This window comes from Wolffia australiana, chromosome 10, assembly GCF_029677425.1.
Source record: "Wolffia australiana isolate 7733 chromosome 10, ASM2967742v1".
NCBI lineage: Eukaryota > Viridiplantae > Streptophyta > Magnoliopsida > Alismatales > Araceae > Wolffia > Wolffia australiana.
In genome coordinates, this window is record NC_135844.1 from 6,913,439 (window position 1) to 6,934,391 (window position 20,953).

Below are 20,953 nucleotides of genomic sequence, written 5' to 3' on the forward strand. Positions count from 1 at the left end.
TTTTGAAGTTGCCTGAGACGCCTCATGTATTGGTGGTGTCCTTAGTCGGGACGAACACCCAGTGTAGTATTTCAACAAAAAACTAAACGACATGAGGCCCTTGTTCTACACCCTCATTAAGTCTTTTTGACATTTGCGGCACCATCTTCTCTCGAAGGAATTTGTGCTCTTTTCAGATTATAGTGCATTGAGGCACCTACACGGGAAGAAGAAGTCAGCGACCGGCATGCCTGCTGGATCACTTATCAACACGATTACATATTTTTCATCCGTCACAAGAAGGAAAAGGATAATGCCGTAGCCGATGCTCTTAGCCGAAGACCAGTCATCTTCAACATGATAAGAACCTGAGTTATGGGGTTTGACCAATTCCAACAAGATTATGCCGACTGTACCGATTTTTGGAAGATAGCCAATGCTATTCATGATGGCCAAAGTCTGAATGTCGAGACTACTACATTTCTGATAGTTACCTCTTCCATGGGAAGAGATTATGTGTGTCCCGCACTTCGATGTGGGATTTTCTTATCTGGGAGACGCATGCGAGTGGCCTGAGAGGATATTTCAGTATAAACAAGACCATCCAATCCTTAGAATATCAGTTCTACTTGCCCTCCTTGAAGAGGGATGTCAGGAAGATTTTCTCATGCTGCTTGACATGCTCCAAAGCCAAGATGACAAAGTAAAACACGAGTCTCTAAACCCCAACCCCTGCCAGCATGCCCTTGAGATGATGTCAGCATTGATTTCATCCTCGGTCTACCCAAGACCTCTTGTCGACACGATTCTGTCATGGTGGTAGTTGATAGATTTTCAAAGATGGCTCATTTTATGACGTGTTCGAAGATAGCAGAATCATCATAAGTAATGTTGATCCCCATACTAGGACCTTATGGGTCTTGATGGGATTATTGTTTGACGACATCGTGTGCCTGCACGGAGTACCACGATCGATCATATTGGGTGGTGACATGTGTTTTACTAGTTACTTCTTGAAGACCTTATGGGTCTTGATGGGAATGAAGCTTAAGTTCTCCATGGCCTACCATCCGCATACGATTGGGCAGACGAAAGTGGTGAATTGTATCAACTAGGACTTCGAACATGATCCGATCCATCTTGGGAGATAACCTCACCACTTGGGATGGCGTGATCTCACACGCTGAGTTTGCTTTCAACTCCTCGGTGAATTGTACCACTGGTCACACACAGTTTGAGAACGTATATGGACAGGTATCTCGTAGGCCCTTAGGCCTCATTCCTGTAGATCCCCATACTAGGACTTCCAAGGATGCCCTTGCATTTGAACAATATATTAAAAACATGCATCATGACATTCACACCTGCATTGTCACACAGAACAAGAAGTACAAGGTCGTCGCTGATGTGGGTCGTAGGTGAGTTAGCTGCACTGAGGGAGATCTAGTCATGGTCAAGTTGAAGCTAGAGAGATACTCTCCTCGAATGCCATGTCGAGAAACACGGTTGTGAGCAATGGGGGCATGAATGTCATGATGCATGTTTCTAATAGATTGTGTGAATGCAGAGCCATCCTTGGAAGTCCTAGTATGGGGATCTATCATTTGCACCAAGAGCTCTTTTGAGTTGAGAAACATGGAAAACAAGATGCAACGTTGAATGTTGAGGTACATCGAGGAGATATGCAACGAGGCCAATTTGGTTTAAGATGATTAATGGGCCAAAATACTAGGGATACAATTTTTCAAACAACTTCTTTGCCAGTGATTTCATTCAATAAGGACTAATTTTGAGATAAACCCAGTCTACTGTAGTAAACACTTCATCATGTCAGTGCTTGTCAGCTTGTCGTTTCATTTAGGACTGAGCTCTTGCCTGATGTGTTTTAAGAGTAGTGAGCATTATTGGGTTCTAGAGGCCTTGATATGGATGAATAAATCAAAACGATTTGCAGCGGAAGACTTGGATGGAATCGAACGACATCATTAAAACCATGAAACGAAATACCTTTGCACGAATCACATTCGTGATTTCTTGGATCTTGGAGTGAGACGATTCGAGCTGCTCAAGTGTGCAGCCTATAGGCATATCCACATGATCCTCGACACGTCGAATCTCCTCCTTGTTGACGAGCCCCATTCTATCTCCGTTATCGTTGTTATGCCATTCCGATCGCATCGGGCATGGAGAGGGGGTGTGGGCAGATGGGAGAAGAAGGGGAAAGGCCCCTAAACAATTTTGGCTTGGGTGAATTTTGTTCAGGGCCTTCCCCTATTTATACTAAGTGGGTATTTTCCATAAAAACCCCCAACACTTAAGTATATCTTCTAACATCCAAAAGATCATTGGTGTGTGACCCTCTAGGCCCATGTATCAATCTAGTTAACGACTCCAACAGCCCAATAACCTTTATTATCCTTCCAAATTAATTAACTATATCATCATATAGATTAATTAATGTTAGATCGATTTAACCTAGTCGATAGGTTGAGTCTCCAACACATGGGGTGCCAAGCTACACCTCGTGTTCTAAAATATACAAAGGAGTGTGTATCAACTCACTTCACGGAACATATTCATCATCGGTTACCGTGTATTTATAATCCCTCATCCACTTGAAGATCCTTGGACGACTTAGGGTATGGTCCACTTTCAAACCCTAATCGGACATCCGAATTAGTACTGATGCATTCGAAAAATCATCAGAGAACTCTTCTCTGATATTTCACTACTTTGGCCAAGGACTTCATCACATTGTCTTCCTTGAGCTGTCACCTCATACACCGAGGGTGGATGATCCCATCTTGACCACTCAATCATCTCCGTGAACCTCTTGATGTACCCCGACTAAGACCATTTTGAATCCCATGATTAGAGACTCGTTGGCCATAACATCCCACTCAACCGTCCATCCACAAGAGGTCTTTGGTGTCTCAGGTCTAAGGACCACTTACACAACCATGATGTGAATCGACCTGATTGACAGTTCGGTATAATACCATTCAGGGATTTGTACGTATCAACTCAGTGAACTCTTTCCACTAAAGAGCACCCACTATCTATCCTTACTGTCTCCGCACTAAGGGCTACGGGACCGGCCATACTCATCTTATGAGTGAGGCTAGATAGTGTTATTCTATCTGGATACTTTGGTGTCCTTCTATTGTATCCTTTGAATAGGAATATTTAGAACACATGCTTAAAGACTAGTGATCTCTGTATTACGATCTCGTCATAATTCACTAAGTCTGATCATGTATTCATGGACTTCATTATAAGCATCACACGTGCACTATAATGAATATGTTGTACTAATGAATATGGTACTAGATGTGGAATGTATGATTGACTTGCCGGCCACATATATTTCCATCAAGCATTAGGTCTCGTTCTTGCAAAAGTTGATCTATGGAATCAAATGGGGAGGGTGGTGAGCGATAACACAATAAAGAGGGTGGATCTCGACCATAAACTGCTTTAAAAGGAGAGGTTTTTATGGAGGTTTCGAATGAAGTATTGTAGATTTATTCTGCCCAGTCAAGCCATTGATTCCATTTCTTGGATTTTATGATGAGAAGCATCTAAAGTAACATTATAACCCTCAATTGGTAAACTATGTTTGGTTGTCTGTCTATGGATGATATAAAGAACTGAATTTTAATTGTGTCCATTGAAGCTTCTGCAACTCCCTCCATAAATGACTTGTGAAGAGACTGCCCCTATCGGAGATGATGGAGTTGGGTATTCTGTGTAATTTCACAACTACTTTAACAAATAAGGCTGCAATGCTGGTTGTTGAAAAGGGATGCTTAACTGAAAAGTAGTGAGCATATTTACTGAATCATTCCACGAAGACCATGATGGAATCATAACCATCAGATTTTGGTAACCCTTCAATGAAGTCCATAGTAATATCCTCCCAAATTCCATTCAGAATGGGTAATGGCTGGAGCAATCTTGAGGGTGACAGATTGGACAATTTGTGTTGTTTACATGTATGACATTGGTTGATTTAGGATTTTATTCTCTTCATACCCCATGACCCCTGATAGGGGAGTCGTGGAATTCGTTGAGCACTTGAGGAATGAGGCTTGAGTCAATGGTAATCATAATGCCCTTTTTATGGCGCAGTAGTCCTCAATTTATGGAGAAATTTGGATGAGTTGACAGATTAAGTTCTAGAGAAGCTTTGATTTGTTTTAATTATGGATCGGCTAAAATTTATCTGTATAATGGACAGTGAATGAAAACTTCTAGTAAATTGATCTGATATCGATTTGGAGAGGGCATCTGCCACCACGTATCTTTTACCTGACTTGTAATGAATTTCAAAGTCAAAACCCAGGATCTTGGCTAACCATTTGATGTAGTGCAATTGATGGAGGACCATCTAGTTGAGCACGTCCAGACTCATCATTACCCACTTCGTGGAGCCCAAGCCGACGTGGCGAATCTGAGCTTTCTCTATCCGGGTTGAGGACTTCTAAGATTTTGCGTTAGCGTGTTTTAGCGTTGTTTTGCGCATTTTGGTTTTATGGAAGATCGCTCGAGTCTCCATTTCACTTTGGGTTTTACCTGTCTCATCCCTTGTTCACTCTGGAGGCCACATCCCCATCGCATCGGGCCTCCTCTGACATTCTACATGTTTCATTTTATTTTGCCTTGTTTTGATCCTTACGGGAGAGGCCTTGTTGGAGCCTCCCCTAAGATGGCCCATTAGGGCACCCATATCTTCCCCTCCTATATAAGGAGAAGGGGGGGGTGTAAATGATAGAGCTAGCGACTTGCTTTCTAAAGAAGAAAAAAATACTTGTTTTTTTTAAGGTGAAGACTAATAGTATTATCGCAGCACTCTTGTGAGTAGGGTTAGGGAAACTATCAGGTTGTCTTGGTGAAGGTTGCTCTTCCTTCCCTGGCCCCTAAGGGTTACTCCGAGGTGGAGGATGGAGAACACTACCATCGACCCTCCCACCTCCCTGTTGCCACCGACTGACGCTATCAAGGACTGTCCCCCGACTCCAAAAGCCGGGATAGTGGCCTAGGCGACCAAGTCGACTCCACAGTTGCCTACTCATTTTCGCCTTCAGCGCAGACAGGCCGACCATCTACCTGGCACGACCTCGACTTATATTTGCCCTCGTGCTTCTACGAAGCTTCCCAGTGTTCTCTGACACCTCCAAGTTTCGCTTGACCAAGCTCAAGGCCCAATTTCTGTCGGATGAATGTGCATGACCGGTGGTTCTAAACATGTCGTCTGCTTCTTGTTACGACCGTGCTATCCTCTACACACGCCTTGTGACTGCAGTTCCCAGGACGGTGATATTCCATGGCAGTCTGAGACACCACTGTGTGATCTGCGGCACACGGCGCAAGCCATTGATGCCTCGCTAGCAATAAAAACTTGTGACGATCAGATTGGGTCCCGTCGACAACGTTCATGCACCAGCCATGATACACTCATGGTAGCGTGGCTTTGCACATTCTCAACCTTTCATGGATAGTTCAAGTTCCTAAGAGTGCCACCTCCAACCGTGTGGCTGGGTTCATACGCCCGTGTTTCGTACGATATTTTTTATGGAAGGAAACTGGGGAGTTGGCTGATCAAGATGGACAGTAACGATTCCGTAATATCAATTTTTCTGCTCATAAACTCGCGCCTTCACCACTTTGCTCCGACAGCAATCATGTACTCTACCATTGTGGTTTTGGTCGTGACACGATCGCCCAAGTGCTGCTTCCGCTTGATACGCGGGATCTAACTGCTCCACGGACATCATGCCGCGGCTCACACAAATGCTGCTCTACCACTCTGCTGACGTCCTGCACAAGGATCTTCCGGCTCTCAGATCTGCTACCACTGCTGCAATAGACGCACCAGACTTACACCACTCGATGCCTCAAACTACAGGTCATCACGTCGATTTTTTTAACTGCTCCACTGCCCGAGAGATTTATACATGTCTTAGGTTTAGCCATTGTAATCATGGTAGCAAATTTTCTTTGACAATGTCGGATCTACTCGTTCACGTCGACAACGCGAACACTCTTGGACGAAGATCGTCCCCACTCCGTCAGCCCTTGGGCTGATCACGCAGATCATTAGGAGCTTGGCCGTGCCACGACCCTTCCCCGTGTTGTCATCTGGCTTACGCCTCGGATCACCCAGACTCTGACGTACTTTCTCGTTGATTTTCAATCATACACACCATTTCACTATGTTGCAACGCATTTCGCGTTTGTTCCCTTGTGGTGTGGCATGAGCTGCTCTATCCCGGCCGCCGTGTTACATCTGTAGTGGTATTTCTTTTTGTTTCGATGAAAATCACATACTGAATTGATCCGTGAAAATAAACAAAATTTGGAACATAAGATAATGTTTCCACTTCTCAACAGACTGGCAGTACAGAAATTAATTCTTTCTCATATGCGGACTTTAATTTTGTGTGACTAGATAGTACTTGGCTGAAATATAAATTCGCAAAAGAAAAGAACAGCATCTTCAAACTCATACCTCATTCATCGTTCTACTCCTAAGCGCCTCTATCGCGTCAGCATTTTGTTTTGCGGAGCCGTCTTTGGTGCCAATTCAATGCTAAGCAAGTTTGAACAAATTTCAGACTGTTGTGATAAAATACCCTCTTTCTTTCAATAAAAATCACCCCTTAATCCAAAGACTAAAAATAGATGATTTTTGCATCCCTTATAACGGGACTTCTGCTTTCAAGTCCAAGTAAAGAACTACTACTCTTGCTTTTCCCTTTGGATGGGATGCCTGAGTTAGCACCAACCCCATTGCTTGACCTGAAGCATCCTTTTCTATTGAAAAAGGTAAGGAAAAATCTGGTAATTGAAGTATAGGAGTTGTTGAGAGAGATATCTTAAGATCTTGAAAAGCTTTCTTTGCCTCGCGTGACCACTTAAATGATTTTTTCTGAAGCAATGTTGTCAATGGTTGTGTTAGTGTCGCATAGCCAGGTACAAATCTTTGATAATACCCTGTTAACCCCAAAAACCCTCATAGTTTCTTAATATTGATTGGGGATTTCCACTGCGATATGGCTTCAATCTTTGCAGGATCGGTTGATACTCCCGAGACTGGATTTTTATGGCCTAGATAGTGAATGGATGCGCAGCCAAATTGGCACTTATCTGGATTGATATAGAGATTATTGGCTTTCAAATTTTCAAATACCATCTGCAAGTGCTCTTCGTGCTGGGTGGTGCTCTGGCTATATATTAAAATATCATCAAAAAACACCAAAACAAAATGCATGAGGTGAATTTTGAATATGTTGTCCATGAGAGATTGAAAGGTAGCAAGAGCATTAGATAAACCAAATGGCATCACGTTAAACTCGTAATACCCTTGGTGTGTTTTGAAAGAAGTTTTGTGAATATCAGATGAATGTATTCTCACTTGATAGTACCTCCATCGCAGATCCAGTTTTGAAAAGACAAACATACCCTGTAATTCTTCTAATAACTCATCCACAACTGGAATCGGGAATCTATTTGGAATGGTCATCTTGTTGAGAACTCAAAAGTCAATGCATAATCTAGAGACCCCCATCTTTATTTTTGACTAATAATGTTGGGCTGGAGAAGCAGCTATTGGATTCTTGTGTGAGCTTTTCCAAAATATTTTTATGAATATCAGAATATATGTATGCTCTTATATTTATGGGTTAAAAACCGGGTAATAAAGGGATCTGACGATCACAATCTCTGGGTGGAGGGAGTGTTCTGGATTTTGAGAAACCCATAGGAAAACGATTTTATGCTAAAACCCTAATTTCTGTCTTTATTTCATGTTATTGGCACAATTTTATGCATTTAAAGAGCTTAAAATGGGGTTGTTATCATATATTCACATGAAAATAGTGTTTTCAAGTGATTTCTGATTTTTCCCTAATTTTCTGTTAATTCTATGAATTTTAAACGATTTATTGAAGCTCGAAATAATTATTTTTGAATGAAAATGGCATATTTAATATTTTATTTCGACATTTATCAGCATGGGAATGAATCAGTGAATTTTGTAGAATTTTTTACGAATTTTTAGGATTTTTCTGAGATTTATTTGAAGAGGAAATGTATTTATTTCAAGGAGAAAAAGTATATTTATGATAGAAAAAAAAAAAATTTTATTATTTTTGAACTTTCAGGGGTCTTTTTGCGAACTTTCATTGTAAAAAGACCTTGAAAAATGCTCTCGGTCGCCACTGCAGGCGTAAAGATCCAATTTAAAATTTTACAGGGTTTTATTGCAATTTTTAATATATATTTTTAATGTTTTTAGGAGAAATCAGAGGAGAGAGAGTGCACCAGGGGCATATACGCAATTACTTTTGGGCGGCGTCCAAAAGCAATTCCAAGCTTTTTAAGGACTTTTCTGTAAAAAAGAGGATTCAAAATGCGCCAGCCAATGAGAGAGCGACACGTCATTGCGTGTTTAAAAACGATTGAGATGATTTTTTTATGGATTTGTTTGTCTTGATCCCCTCTTTCTATCTGTACGGTTGGATCATTAAAATCCAGCCTACATTGATAGATAAATATTAAGTACTAAACGGGGGTAAAATGATGATTTTTACCATATAACCTAAGTATAAAAGCTAAATTTCGAGAGGGGGAGCTTATTCTTGATGGTCCTCTATCACAGCTGCAAGACAGAGAGGAGTCCCACCCTGGATCAAGTTATCTGGTACTTTTTCCTTGATTGTATTTGGATTTGTGCATTTTGAATGAGATTAGTTCAATTTCTTACTCCTTCTTCTTGGTTTTGATCTGAAATTCTAAATCGCTTGGCTTGAGCGGCATGTACAAGCCTTGATTAGAATTGAGAGGAGAATTTGAGGGATTCAACTTAGCATTCAACTGCATTCCAAAGAAAAACTCTAAAAAAATTAGTTTTAATTCTTAGGAGATTAAATTACCCCCATTTCAGTTCTGAATTATCAAAGTTGCAAAAACAAACCAAACTCAAATTAAAAATTCCCTTTTAACCTCTCTAATTGACCTCTTGGATCCTTTTATTAGGATCAAAGAAGCCAATTTAGAGCTCCACATTTCTTCTATTCATCTCAACTCTTCTACCCCCCTTTCTAAATTATCATCTAATTAGGGTGACTTGATCCTCATTGAAGATCAAATTCAGTTTAATCAGAGTGAAATGACCAATACAATCACGAAATCGAATTCCTTACTAGCTTCCCTTGGACGACACTCATACTTATCACTATACGTCTTAAGTGGAGTTCTTATAAATTTTATTGCATAAGCAAAAATCCACAACGACAAGGGCTAAAAATTGCATAGTTTTATCCCTATTTTCGGCTTATCAACAAACATACCCTGTAATTCTTCTAATAACTCATCCACAACTGGAATCGGGAATCTATTTGGAATGGTCATCTTGTTGGGAGCTCAAAAGTCAATGCATAATCTGGAGACCCCCATCTTTATTTTTGACTAATAATGTTGGGCTGGAGAAGCAGCTATTGGATTCTTGTGTGAGCTTTTCCAAAATATTTTTATGAATATCAGAATATATGTATGGTCTTATATTTATGGGTTGAAAACTGGGTAATAAAGGGATCTGACGATCACAATCTCTGGGTGGAGGGAGTGTTCTGGGTTTTGAGAAAACCATAGGAAAACGATGTTGTAACTGTTGTAGGTAAGAAACAAGGGTTAAAGCGTATACCTCTGTGGCAGTTGCCTTATGATGTCTATTGAGCCAATCCATCCTTTCTATGGAAATCACCCATGTTTCATGTGCTTGTTAATTTTCAAACAAAGAGTAATGAGACACATTGAATTTCGGGCCACCTATATCGCGATGACCTCATTGTTATGCACTATCTTCAGCATTATATGATTGTAATTGCAGTGGAACCAGTTGAGAGTTCTTATCCATGGGAATCCTAGAACCACGTCCAGATTACCCAGTGCAAGTGGTATAAGGTTCCGTTTAAAATAAAATCCTTGCAAATTGATCGAAACGTTCATGCAAAGGCCAATCGTGTGTTTGTAGGACCTGTCCCCCAACATTATGTAAACATTATGGTACAGACGAATCGGTATACTTTTGTTCCGAGCACTCATGCCATCAATTAGTACCATTTCTTTGTGTTGATGAATGAGACCCCATAATCTGATAGAACCGTGAGCTCTTGCTGGTGGAGTTGTCATATCGAATTGCATATCCATGAGTGCTCCTCCATATATTGGACTGTCATCTAACTGTATGAAATCCTCTTCAGCCATTAGTTGATTTTTTTTGTTTTCCTCTGCCTGAAGCATGTATATTATTACATTCTTCTGACATTCATGCCCAGGTACAAATACTTTATTGTAGTGGTAGCATAATCTTTTCTCTTTTCTCTCTAAGAATTTTTCTGGTGATAATCATGTCAACCTTCCTTTTCCTAGCCGAACCATTTGATCTCCCTTGTCATGTCGCACTACCATGCAAGGATTTGGTTCAGCATTGATAATTCGCCCTCCTTGTACATTTGATGATCCTGATCTGTGTCAAAATTTTGGAATGTGATTGGCATGAGCCATTAGTTTTCTTGACGCTCTAGTGTCCTGCATTTGTAGATTACTTTCAGCCTCCAAGGAAAAGAAAATTCCATTATCTCCTAGATGCCATATGGACAATATTTATTCAGTTCAGATCGAGTATGTGGGTGGAGTCCTCAGAGATAAGCTGTTTCATGAACATCTGGTGATAAATGCGACATGAAAGCTGCTAGATCTTTGAACTCGGATCTATTGTCTGAAACTGATCCTGTTTGTTTGAGGTTCATAAATCTTTCACATAACGACTTAGGAGATAATTTGTACCTTCGTTCAAAATGTTCTTTGAAGACCCCCCAATGCGCAATTCCGAAGTTATATTCCTCATAAATAAACAACCCCTAGGCGGAACCTTCCATGTGCAATGAAACTAAATGAAGCTTTTCTGAATGAGGAATTATATGCACCATGAAAAATCTCTCTACACAATTTTCCCAAGTCTGAGTGTTAGTGCTGCTGAAATATGGTAAATCTCTCTTTCTAAAGTCCGATTTGTGTTCTGCTATCACTGCTTGAGAGACAACAACGCTTGTGTACCTTCTTTGGGGAGGATTAACCTGTCAATCTGTTCTCAGACTAGCGTTCTAGTAAAATATATATGAATCTCTTCTCCAGCTTTGAATTCATGGTTCCTAGTTGTAGTAAAATATTTGAAAGGATCTCTATTGTTTATGTCTGCTCGGTCAATATCCCCTTTCTTTTGTCGCCTGATTCTTCCATATTTGATATATAGACATGCGGTTAAGAGTTGTGAGATGATTGTACCGATAACTTGACGATTTCTAGCAATAGGTCAAAATCTACTCCACAAAGGTAATGCTTGTGAGTGGAATGATGTCGCTTCATTTTTTGTGAGAGAGAGGCTGTCAACCGCTATTATTCGGTAGCGATACTCATTGAAATCTTGGATTCCACGACTGGAACTTGTAGCTGGTGTATTTAGCCCACGATACTGGACGAGGAGGATTTGACGTGCTCTAATACCAGTTGTTATACTCCACGCAATCGTAGAATATTGATATGTATAGATTCTTGCTCCAAACAACGGTAAAACTGCAAAATGTTGCTATGGTCGAAACAATGTGTCTAGATTGTATCAAAACCTTCCAAGATAGAAAGAGGGAAAAAAGAGAATGAAGGAAGAAGGTAGAAGATAGAAGACTCTATGGCGATCCTTGCAAGAGCTCTCCTCTCTGTTCGCAGGCCCAATCCCGGCCCTAGCCCTCCATTGATGTTGCAACTACCTTTGTAAAAGATGCCCAAAAGATGCCTTCTCATTTCCCGCCACTTGTATTCATGTTCTCCTCACACATGCTATATTTCAGTATGTACTTGAGCTCCTTAAAACGGAATGATGCAGGATGACTAGTACTGACGCGGGTAGGATAGGCTGAATCAACTAGGATGGATAAAACAGACCACAAATCAACAGGACCGACTTCGAACATTTAAATCCGGTGAAAATGTTGATGGTGCAGCCCCTTTCCTCGGTCGAGGGTGGGAGGACTATCCTTTTTAAAAAAAGTTGAATCCTCCCACCCTGTCTTACAGGGTGGACTGTCTTACAACCACTGCGGTGAAAACAAAGCTCCAAATTCAATATCTCGAACGGTCGATCAAGTGAAGATTCAAACCCATTTAACTAATGTATTCTACCATCTGACTGCAGTGGAAAAACACACGAAAAAATACTTGATAAAATAATGTCGATGACCAAAGAGCGAACAGTGGACCTTTAGCGTTGGCGTAGTGCAATAGGGCAATGCAGGAAGTTGTGAAGGCATTTGGTGGTGAGAACAGATGATGTGAGCATTGACAGGCCAATCGCGGATCCAACTGTGCGATCAATTGGCGGGAGATCAAGAGGGAGTTTGGGCTAGCACCTCGAAACCTAAACAGTAGCCGCGGCGAGTGGTGGGTACTCTAGCAATTGTGGGGCTGGGTGGTTGCGCGCAGCGGCCGTGGGGGCGGGTGGCTACGCGCAACGGCCAAGCGGATGGACGATGGCGCAGGTGGTTGCACGCAGCGGCTGAGGGGGCAGATGGCTTCGCGCAGTGGGTGCAGGCCATTGTGCGTGTTGTGGGTGTGGGTTGTGCTGCGCCCAATGGATGCAGGCAGTGCTGCGCGCAGTGGGCGCAGGCTGGATGCAGGCAACGCTGCGCGTTTTGGGCGCGCGAGGCCGTGCGCACAGTGGCCGCAGGGGTTTTCGCTGTGCGCGGAGTGGGCGCTGCATACGATGACGGTGACGGAGTGCGGCAGATGCTCTGGCAGTGGCGACGTGCAGAAGATCTACTCTCGACGGCGGCAGCGGCGGCAAGCGACGGCAGCGGCGGCGGAGAGGAGATTAGGCCAAATTTCTCTTACAAGAAAGAAAACTTCAATTCCAAAAGAAAATTGCCAAGGAGTTCAATACAGCACTGGCCTATGTATAGGCCTTAGAGGAAAGAGAAAACTTAAAAATAATTGTAAAATTAAAATCTAATTTAAATGATGCTCGGATCCCGAGTCTGAAGTTGATGTTGGCGACGCGTCATGACACGGGATGTCTCCTATGATAGTGGTGTCACATTCGACGATGGTGCATGGTTGTCTGCACCACCACAGAATTTCTTCTTCTTTCGTTGATATTTCTTTGAGAAGAAACACCTTGTATCAGATGTCAAGTTTATAACAAAATCAATATCCTTAACCAGCTTTTTTAGGAGATATAAATTGTTCTTCCAAGTCAGGAACATGCAAGACATTTATAATAAAACACAAATATTTAAATTTAATATTGCCAATTCCAACAACTGGTAGAACTTCTTCCCCTGAAGGAAATACTCATTTGTCTATCCTGCATGGCATATACATATGGAATTTGGAATGGTACAGAGCCATGTGATATATTGCCCGTTGTATCCAATACCCAATCATCACATACATGAGACGAAGAAGGAGATAACTGACCAGATCAAACCATAGAAGCAGAACTGAACTGACACTTCAATTTTGTCTACTTCTTCCTTGAGAGTACTCTGATCATCCTCACAATCCTCAACATTGATCCTAAGAGTCTCACGCCTGAATCTCTGGCACCAACCTCTTACCCCCTCCACATGAGCCATGTGTGCTTGGACTGGCCGAGGTGGGGCCCATGTATATCTCAAAAGTTATCTCTAGTATAATCTTGCCTTTTGAAATGGAACATGATATATTTGATATGTACTATTGTCTCCCTCCGTGTGGCTTCTGTTATGCCTTGTCACCGCCTCCCAGGGTTCCCTTATGGCAGAAGTTCTTTCCAACTCCTACTTCAAACTATGGTTTGCAGTTCTTAGTCTTGACCATCAGACCAGGCCCCCCCTACTCCATCTTTTGCACGACAAGGAAACAATAATGGACATCATAGACAATTATCTTCCTCCATAATATGCATAGCTTCTTCAAGGTATGGTACTTTCTCACAGTTAAGGAGTTGGCTCTTCATAGCTTCGTACACATTATTCAAAACCATCAGAAACTTTAGAGGTGATCAGCAAAGGTATACTTCCATGCAACAGACAATTGTTCAGGGACTAGTTTGTTATGGTCAATTTCTTGCCACATGGCCTGCAATTCGTTCATATACTCCATGATTTCCATCCCACCTTGGATCAGATGAGCTGCCTTTATTTTGAGTGTTCATATCCTCCAGTAAGTGCTGCCAAATAATTTTTATGTAAGTGCTGCCAAATATTCATCTATTCTTAAAGTACAAGAGCTTCTAAAACAATCATTTTACCATGCCTCCAAGCATCCAAGTGTAAACAGTAGCATCTTCACATTTCCACACTATGTACTTCAGATCACTCGTGTAAAACCATCTTTATGAGATGAACAATCAATCTCATACTACTAGACATAGTTGCTAAGTTCTGTTCGTTTAATCCAACAAAAAATTCGCTCAAAGAACTACGCAGGGCCTTGTTCTTTGTTCTGTTCTTTTTTTTCTAAAAAAAAAACAAAATTCACACATTCCCACAAAACTATAAAAAATTCGCACAAATCAAAGAAAAGAACCGCACACAGGTCTGTGCAATGTTCTGTTCAAATTTATTTTTGTTCTGTTTAGAAAACTCAACAAAACAAACAATTCACACAAAAAGACCATATTTACGTACTACCTAAGATGATCTACATATATTAACTAAAAAGCAAAATATTGAAGCCATGGAATTTGACTTCTGGAAATGGCAGGCAAATGAACTAATGTTTCTTGTTCTGAGCTTGAGATGTAAAGTACCCAGGGAATATAAAGTACCTTCTGAGGTATCAAAAAGGGCCATCTCCACCAATCTGAATAGATCACCCTTTAGGCAATTTTGGTCAAACATTGAGGGGGTGGGCATCACTGCTGCCCAAACTTCAATATGTATATGGCTTATTAATTATAACAACCAATATAAACCCCTCAACTACAGGCCAGTCACTTAGACCAAACAGAAAAGGTGTTTCCCAAATTAAAATGTAGGGTTACAATGTGGGCCACTTACCAATAGGTCCTTACTCCACTTCCTATGTAGACTTTACATGTAACTCTCATAATGGTGTTTATTCAAAAGTACGAAATACATGGCCTACGTGCAAATGCAAAACCTGTTGGAGAGAAAGGAAACTCCATTTTCTAATCATTTATCATCCTATAATTGCAAGTTTGCTCGATGTGACATTTTTCTAGGTAAAACTTTACTGCACACGAGACATCACAACGCATACGATTTACCTAAACTGGTCATCTGGTGTCACAAGCTAGATGTTTGTATTTTAACACTGGTCTATGTAAGAGCTTATAATCCATGAAATAGGCCAAATCAACTATCAAGTAAAGTTAAGAACAGTAGTCTCGTGTGTTATCCCTCTAGCCTGCCACACTGACTATTATTAGGGTTCCAGATGTATGCAACCTCCCAACAGAATAATTTATTCCTGGAAAGTCAGTGGGATGGTCATCTAATTGAATTCCTTCAACCAATTATCCCCTAAGTTAGAAATACTTAATCGTTCATCATCCATAAAGATCACTCTCTATGAGGACTTTATCAACGTTTTTCTCCTCCAAACATTACTGAACGATCTACAAAAAACTATTCTCCAATCCGGAAAAGAAAATAGGTCGAATCGAGGAAGAATGGTCGAAATTACATCTATCGATTCCTAATCACTCAACCTTGCAATCAACTTACCAAAACGGTATATATGTCGACTAGTTTAATAAAATACGCGCCGCACTAATTAGACGCGACGAAATAACTCAACACGATTAGATCCGAAAGTAGAACACTGAAGTTTCAAAGAATGAGATTCGGCTATGAATGAAACATTGTCGACGAGCAACAATCTGAGCGTCCACGACGAAGAGAACGACAGAAACGATATCTCGACGTGTCGATTTCCTCCGGGCAGGTCAAACAGGGAAGTATAGCACTGACTTGGCCATCTCCCACATGGTAGACCGCCAGAGGAAGAAGCTGAACAGAAATTTCAATTCAGCGAAACCCTAAAAGAACAGCGAGGGATATAAATAGCCGAGAAAAGCAGAGCTACCATTTTTAGTGATAATTACGTAGACACCCCCACAACGAAAAAAGGAATAGAAAATTACTGTCAGGTGAAATAAATAAAGTAATAATATATGAACAGGCTTTCTCTCTCCGTCTGTTACAGAGAGCGCGCTCGGCGACGAGGTCAGTGGCGGGACCCACTGCTGACGTGTCAGTCGCCGGTAGGCAGCACGCAGTCGCCGAATCCTGCGACAGCGAAGCCAAGAAAAATTTAATGTCGCGATTACCGAGGAAAGATGCTCGGGGCCCACATATGACGCGTCGGGCATTGAGGGCGCCACGTCATCTCGGCTTTAAAGAGGAGATCTTGCAGAATCTTGGCCACTGACTCGAGCAAGGAGTAGAGAGAGAAGCAGTGCGGAAAGATGATGGCGACAGGAGAGAGAAAGAGAGAGTAATGAGAGTGAGTGACAGAGACGGGAAGTCAAAAGCACAGAGAGAAGTACAGAGACCTAGAGAGAGAAACGTGAAACAGAGAGAGATTAGAGAGAGAAGTGGACTTAGAGAGAGAAGAAGAGAAATATCAGAGAGAAAAGGAAAAATAGACCGCTTTGAAGCAAGAGAAAGATGAGACTTCAAGAAACAGAGAGAGAAACGTTGAAAGGACGCAAAGGAGAAATCGACGGATAGAGAGAGAAAGAGAGACTGCAAGAGAGAAGCGAAACGAGACCTAGAGAGAAAAGACATTTCAAGCCAAGAGGGAAAAGAGAAAAGACATTTTTACGCACGAGAAAGATGAGACTTCAAGGAACCGAAGGAGAAAGACACGCAGCAAGAGAGAATGCGAGAGGGAAAGGCAGGAGAGATAAAACGGAAATATTAGACACTTAGAAGAAAGAGAAAGATGTAGATTAGAGCGAGAGAAACCAGACAGAGAAAAATACACTGCGAGAGGGAGAAGACGACGAGACCCAAATGAGGAGAAAGAGAGCCCCAGAGATTAACCGAAGAAAAAGAGATTACAGAGAGAAAGATAAAACCAAAAAAGATACACAGAATAATGAGAAAGATCAGACTGCAAGTGAGAAGAGAAATGAAGATAGACCGAAAACAGTACACACTTAGAAGAAAGAGAAACAAAAAGAATAGAGAAAACCCCAGAGATAGCAGAGAGAAAGATAGCTAGACCGAAGGAGAGAATCCCAGCGATATAGAAGAATGAGAAAGATAGACTGCAAGATAAAAGAGAAAACAAGATAAGAAAAGCCCAGAGAGATCAACCGAAAACAAGACACATTAAGAAGAAGGAGAAACAAAGAGAATAGAGAGAAAAAGATAGACTGCAAGGAAAGCCCAGAGAGATAAACCGAAAACAAGACACATTCAGAAAGAGAAACAGAGCGAAAGATAGACTGCAAGAAAAGCCCAGAGAGATAAACCGAAAACATGACACATATAGAAGAAGGGGAGACAAAGAGAACAGAGAGCGAAAGATAGTCTGCAAGGAAACCCCAGAGAGAAAAAAAAAACGAAAAAAAAAGATAGAGAAAATACTTACTGGGCTCTTGGGAGACGACGAGGGCGGCGCCGCCGAAGAAGCAAGACCCCGCCGCCCGCTTCATCTTCTGGAAATAACTATTGAACGCGTACGACGCGTGCGCCACCACTGTGTTCGGCGCGAAGCAGCCCGCCCCGGGCTGAATCCCCCCGCAATCCGCCCCCCCTTCCCCGCACGCATAATCCAACGCCTTCTGCAACCTCTCCTCCCCCACTCTCCCATCCGCCACGCACCACTCCCCCCCACCTCCGCCGCTCGCCGCCCCCACTCCGCCGCTAACTCCGCCGCTACCTCCGCCGCTGGCGCCGGCGCTCTGGTCGCGCCGCGTGGCGACGCCGTGGAGCTTGAACTGGACGTCGTACACGGAGGCCTCGTCGGGGAAGAAGAGCCCGTAGTTGCGCTCCGAGCCCGGCCCCGGCTTGAGATTCTCGTTGAAGAGGGCGAAGAGGTAGACCCCGACCGCGCCGCCGGGCCGCGTCGGCGTGCCCGCGTCGCCCGCCAGCACGCGCCGCGCCAGGTTGCCGTTGTACGCCGCCGCGTTCTCCACGCTCGCGCCCGTCTCCGTCCCGTCCCCCTTAGACGGCCACCCCGTCTCCGACACCACCACGTCAACGTCACCGAAGCCCAGCCCCGTCATCGCCGCCCCCACCGCGTCCAGCTGCGCGTCCAGCAGGCTCAGGTACCGCCTTCCCGTCCCCCCGTCCACCACCCCCCCGTTCGGCCTGAACAGCGCGTAGTCCAGCGAGATCACCCCCGCGTTCGCCTCGTACGCGAAGAACGGGTACGCGTTCACCATCAGGTACGACCCCGTCCCGTTCAGCAGCTCCAGCATCGGCTTCATCACCGGGACGGCGAGGTCCGGACGGAAGACGCCGGATGACGGCGGGTACGAGCTCTGCAGCGCGGTTAGGGCGATCGGCGAGGAGACCTTGACGAGGTGGTCGAGGCGGAGCGCGGTTAGGGCTGAGTGGATGTTCTTCATCGCCTGGACGAGCGCCGGGGTTAGGGTTTTCGCCATGGGAGAGGCGAAGACCTCGTTGCCGACCGCGATGGCGCGGATATGAGTGGAGGGAAGCCAGGCCGCGACGTTCTTCTTCACCCAGGCCATGGCGAAGGCCGGCCGCGCGGCGATCTCGGAGAGGAGCTCGTTCTGGATTGCGACCACCACTCCGATGCCAGATTTGGAGAGCGCCGAGAGGACCGTCGGATCTGCGTCGTAGAGCTTCACTTCGGAGATGCCGCGCGATTTCAGAAGCTCCACGACTTTCGCCGGCGGAGGGAGGTTGTTCGCGACTCTGCCGTAGTTCACTCCGACGAAGCCTCCCAAACCTGCAGCGGAGGCTTCAATTTTGGGGAAAACGCGAAATGCGGGAGGAACGAAGCTCGGAATCGAAGGAATCCGGTGAAATACAGTAATGCCGGCTGTTAAAACCGGAAAGGAATCGCTTAAAGCGAAGAAATTTGATGAATAACAGGAATGCAGGTGGTGAAAATCACCGCCGTAGCGGGAAGGAAGGAAGGATTGGTGATAACGTAAATGCAGCCGATGAAAATCACCGTCGCGGCAAAAAAAGGGGCTCCAAAATCGAAAAAAAATTCGGAAAAAATCAGCGGGAAGAGGAAACGGCGTTTTCTCACCAGGAGCGGCCATTGTTGAGAGGAAGAAGAAGAAGACGAAGAAGGCGGAGGTCTGAGGCGGCGCCATGGCTGCTCCAGCGAGGTTGCAGAGAGCTTTGTCGGAGGAAGAAGGAAGCTCGAATGATGAACAAGTCGGCCGCTCGTCTATTTATACTGCAGTGAACGTGGGGTACGACAGTTGGGCCCACCACTTCGCGGTAAAAAAACCACGCGCTCTCCGACGGCCACGTACCCACCCCGGTTTACGTGGCCACGACCACACGTGTGAGAGAGTGTGCCTGAGCGTGGAGACTGGAAAACGAAATTTTAATTATGCATTTAAGAAAATGAGTTTCGGGGCGGCTAATTCGATTAAAATTGTTTTTTTAGTCATGTACTTTGCTGTTGGGCTTGGGCCCACTTTCTTTTGCGGGCCCAGTAATAAAGTTACAAGCCCTGCCCTAAAGGGTAGAGCATTCATTCATTCTATTTTCTAGGTCATATGCAGAATTGAAAAACCCTCCTGAAGAAACATCTGGCTTGATTAAATTTTTAATAGTGACATTTCCTTCTGTTAGTTCAGACTTGTCCCGCGTCATTATGATATTTAATTATTTTATTTTAGCAATATTATATGTTACACGTCACGAAGACTAGGGTTGGCATACAATGAGAAATTAATTAGTTTTTCCCCATCATCAATTTTCGCCTTCTATTTTTTGTATGGGATGAGTGGTACGTGTGATGATATGACGACAGTATGCATTTCATAGATGACGATCCCATGGATGATTTGTGACTGTCGTTTTCATCATCCCCAAAAGGCAATAAACAAGTTAGAAATCATCATATTAATCTTGTTATGTTGGTGATGAATAAATAATTCCTTGACCAAAGAATCCCCTTCATTTTGGAAATTTTGAATCTAAGTTATTCATACAAAATATGAATCATATTGCTCTATTTGGGACTAAAGTTACTCTGGAAGTATTTCGCTTAAACATTCTCATATATATGCAAGTAGTTAACCATATAAATATTCATTCCCATTAAACTTGTGGATATCCCAGCATAGTGAACTACGTATTTCAAAGAGTAATGGGCTGAATGATAATTGCCAAATAATCTTTGAGCTCTGTCATAAAATTATCTTAAAATTCAAGTTCCATTCATTTTTCTTATCGAAAAAAATTAAGTGTTTTGAACTACAAATTTAGAAAATGATCAGAAATATATTTCCAATGTATAAAGGTGTATCAAATGGATGAAAATGAATCATTCTAACTAGTTTTCTCTAGGATTAATTTTAACAATTTCTGATTCAAATATGAAAAAAAATTAAAATTTTTCCTTTTAAAATAACTTATGGGTTATCACATGATATGATTTCAACATATTTTAATATTTCACTTGTGCTTATTATAGCACTTATTTCCTTTAGTCGAATACAATCTTTAAAAAGCTTGGCCTTCAATTTAAAATTTAAGAAGTTATATTATGAATACATGGATCTAACTAGTAGGGCCCTGAGATCATAAAGGAAGTCCATAAGCTCAAGATAACTGATGTAGGACAGCTAGAGGGAAGGGCGACTGTAGGGATGGATTGGATAGGATGGGGGAAATGCGGGACAGGTTTGGATGGGTTGGATAAAATGGACCACAGAAATCCACACGATTGAATTCGGAGTTTA

The 20,953-nt window shown here is 42.8% G+C and overlaps 1 protein-coding gene and 1 non-coding gene across 2 annotated transcripts; both read right to left on the reverse strand.

Annotated features, from left to right (window-relative positions):
- Positions 1 to 15,904: 15,904 nt before the first annotated feature.
- On the reverse strand, positions 15,905 to 16,032 carry LOC144709021 (small nucleolar RNA snoR111). Its single transcript, XR_013582957.1, has one exon. It is a non-coding gene; the product is annotated as a small nucleolar RNA snoR111 (small nucleolar RNA).
- A 74-nt stretch (positions 16,033 to 16,106) lies between these two features.
- Positions 16,107 to 19,395, reverse strand: LOC144708420 (glucan endo-1,3-beta-glucosidase 7-like). Its single transcript, XM_078581732.1, has 3 exons — positions 19,282 to 19,395; positions 17,644 to 18,972; positions 16,107 to 16,331 (listed from the first exon to the last, which is right to left on the reverse strand). Exons 1-3 carry the CDS (start codon positions 19,346 to 19,348, stop codon positions 16,297 to 16,299), a joined length of 1,431 nt encoding a protein of 476 aa, XP_078437858.1. The 5' UTR covers positions 19,349 to 19,395; the 3' UTR covers positions 16,107 to 16,296.
- Positions 19,396 to 20,953: the final 1,558 nt, after the last annotated feature.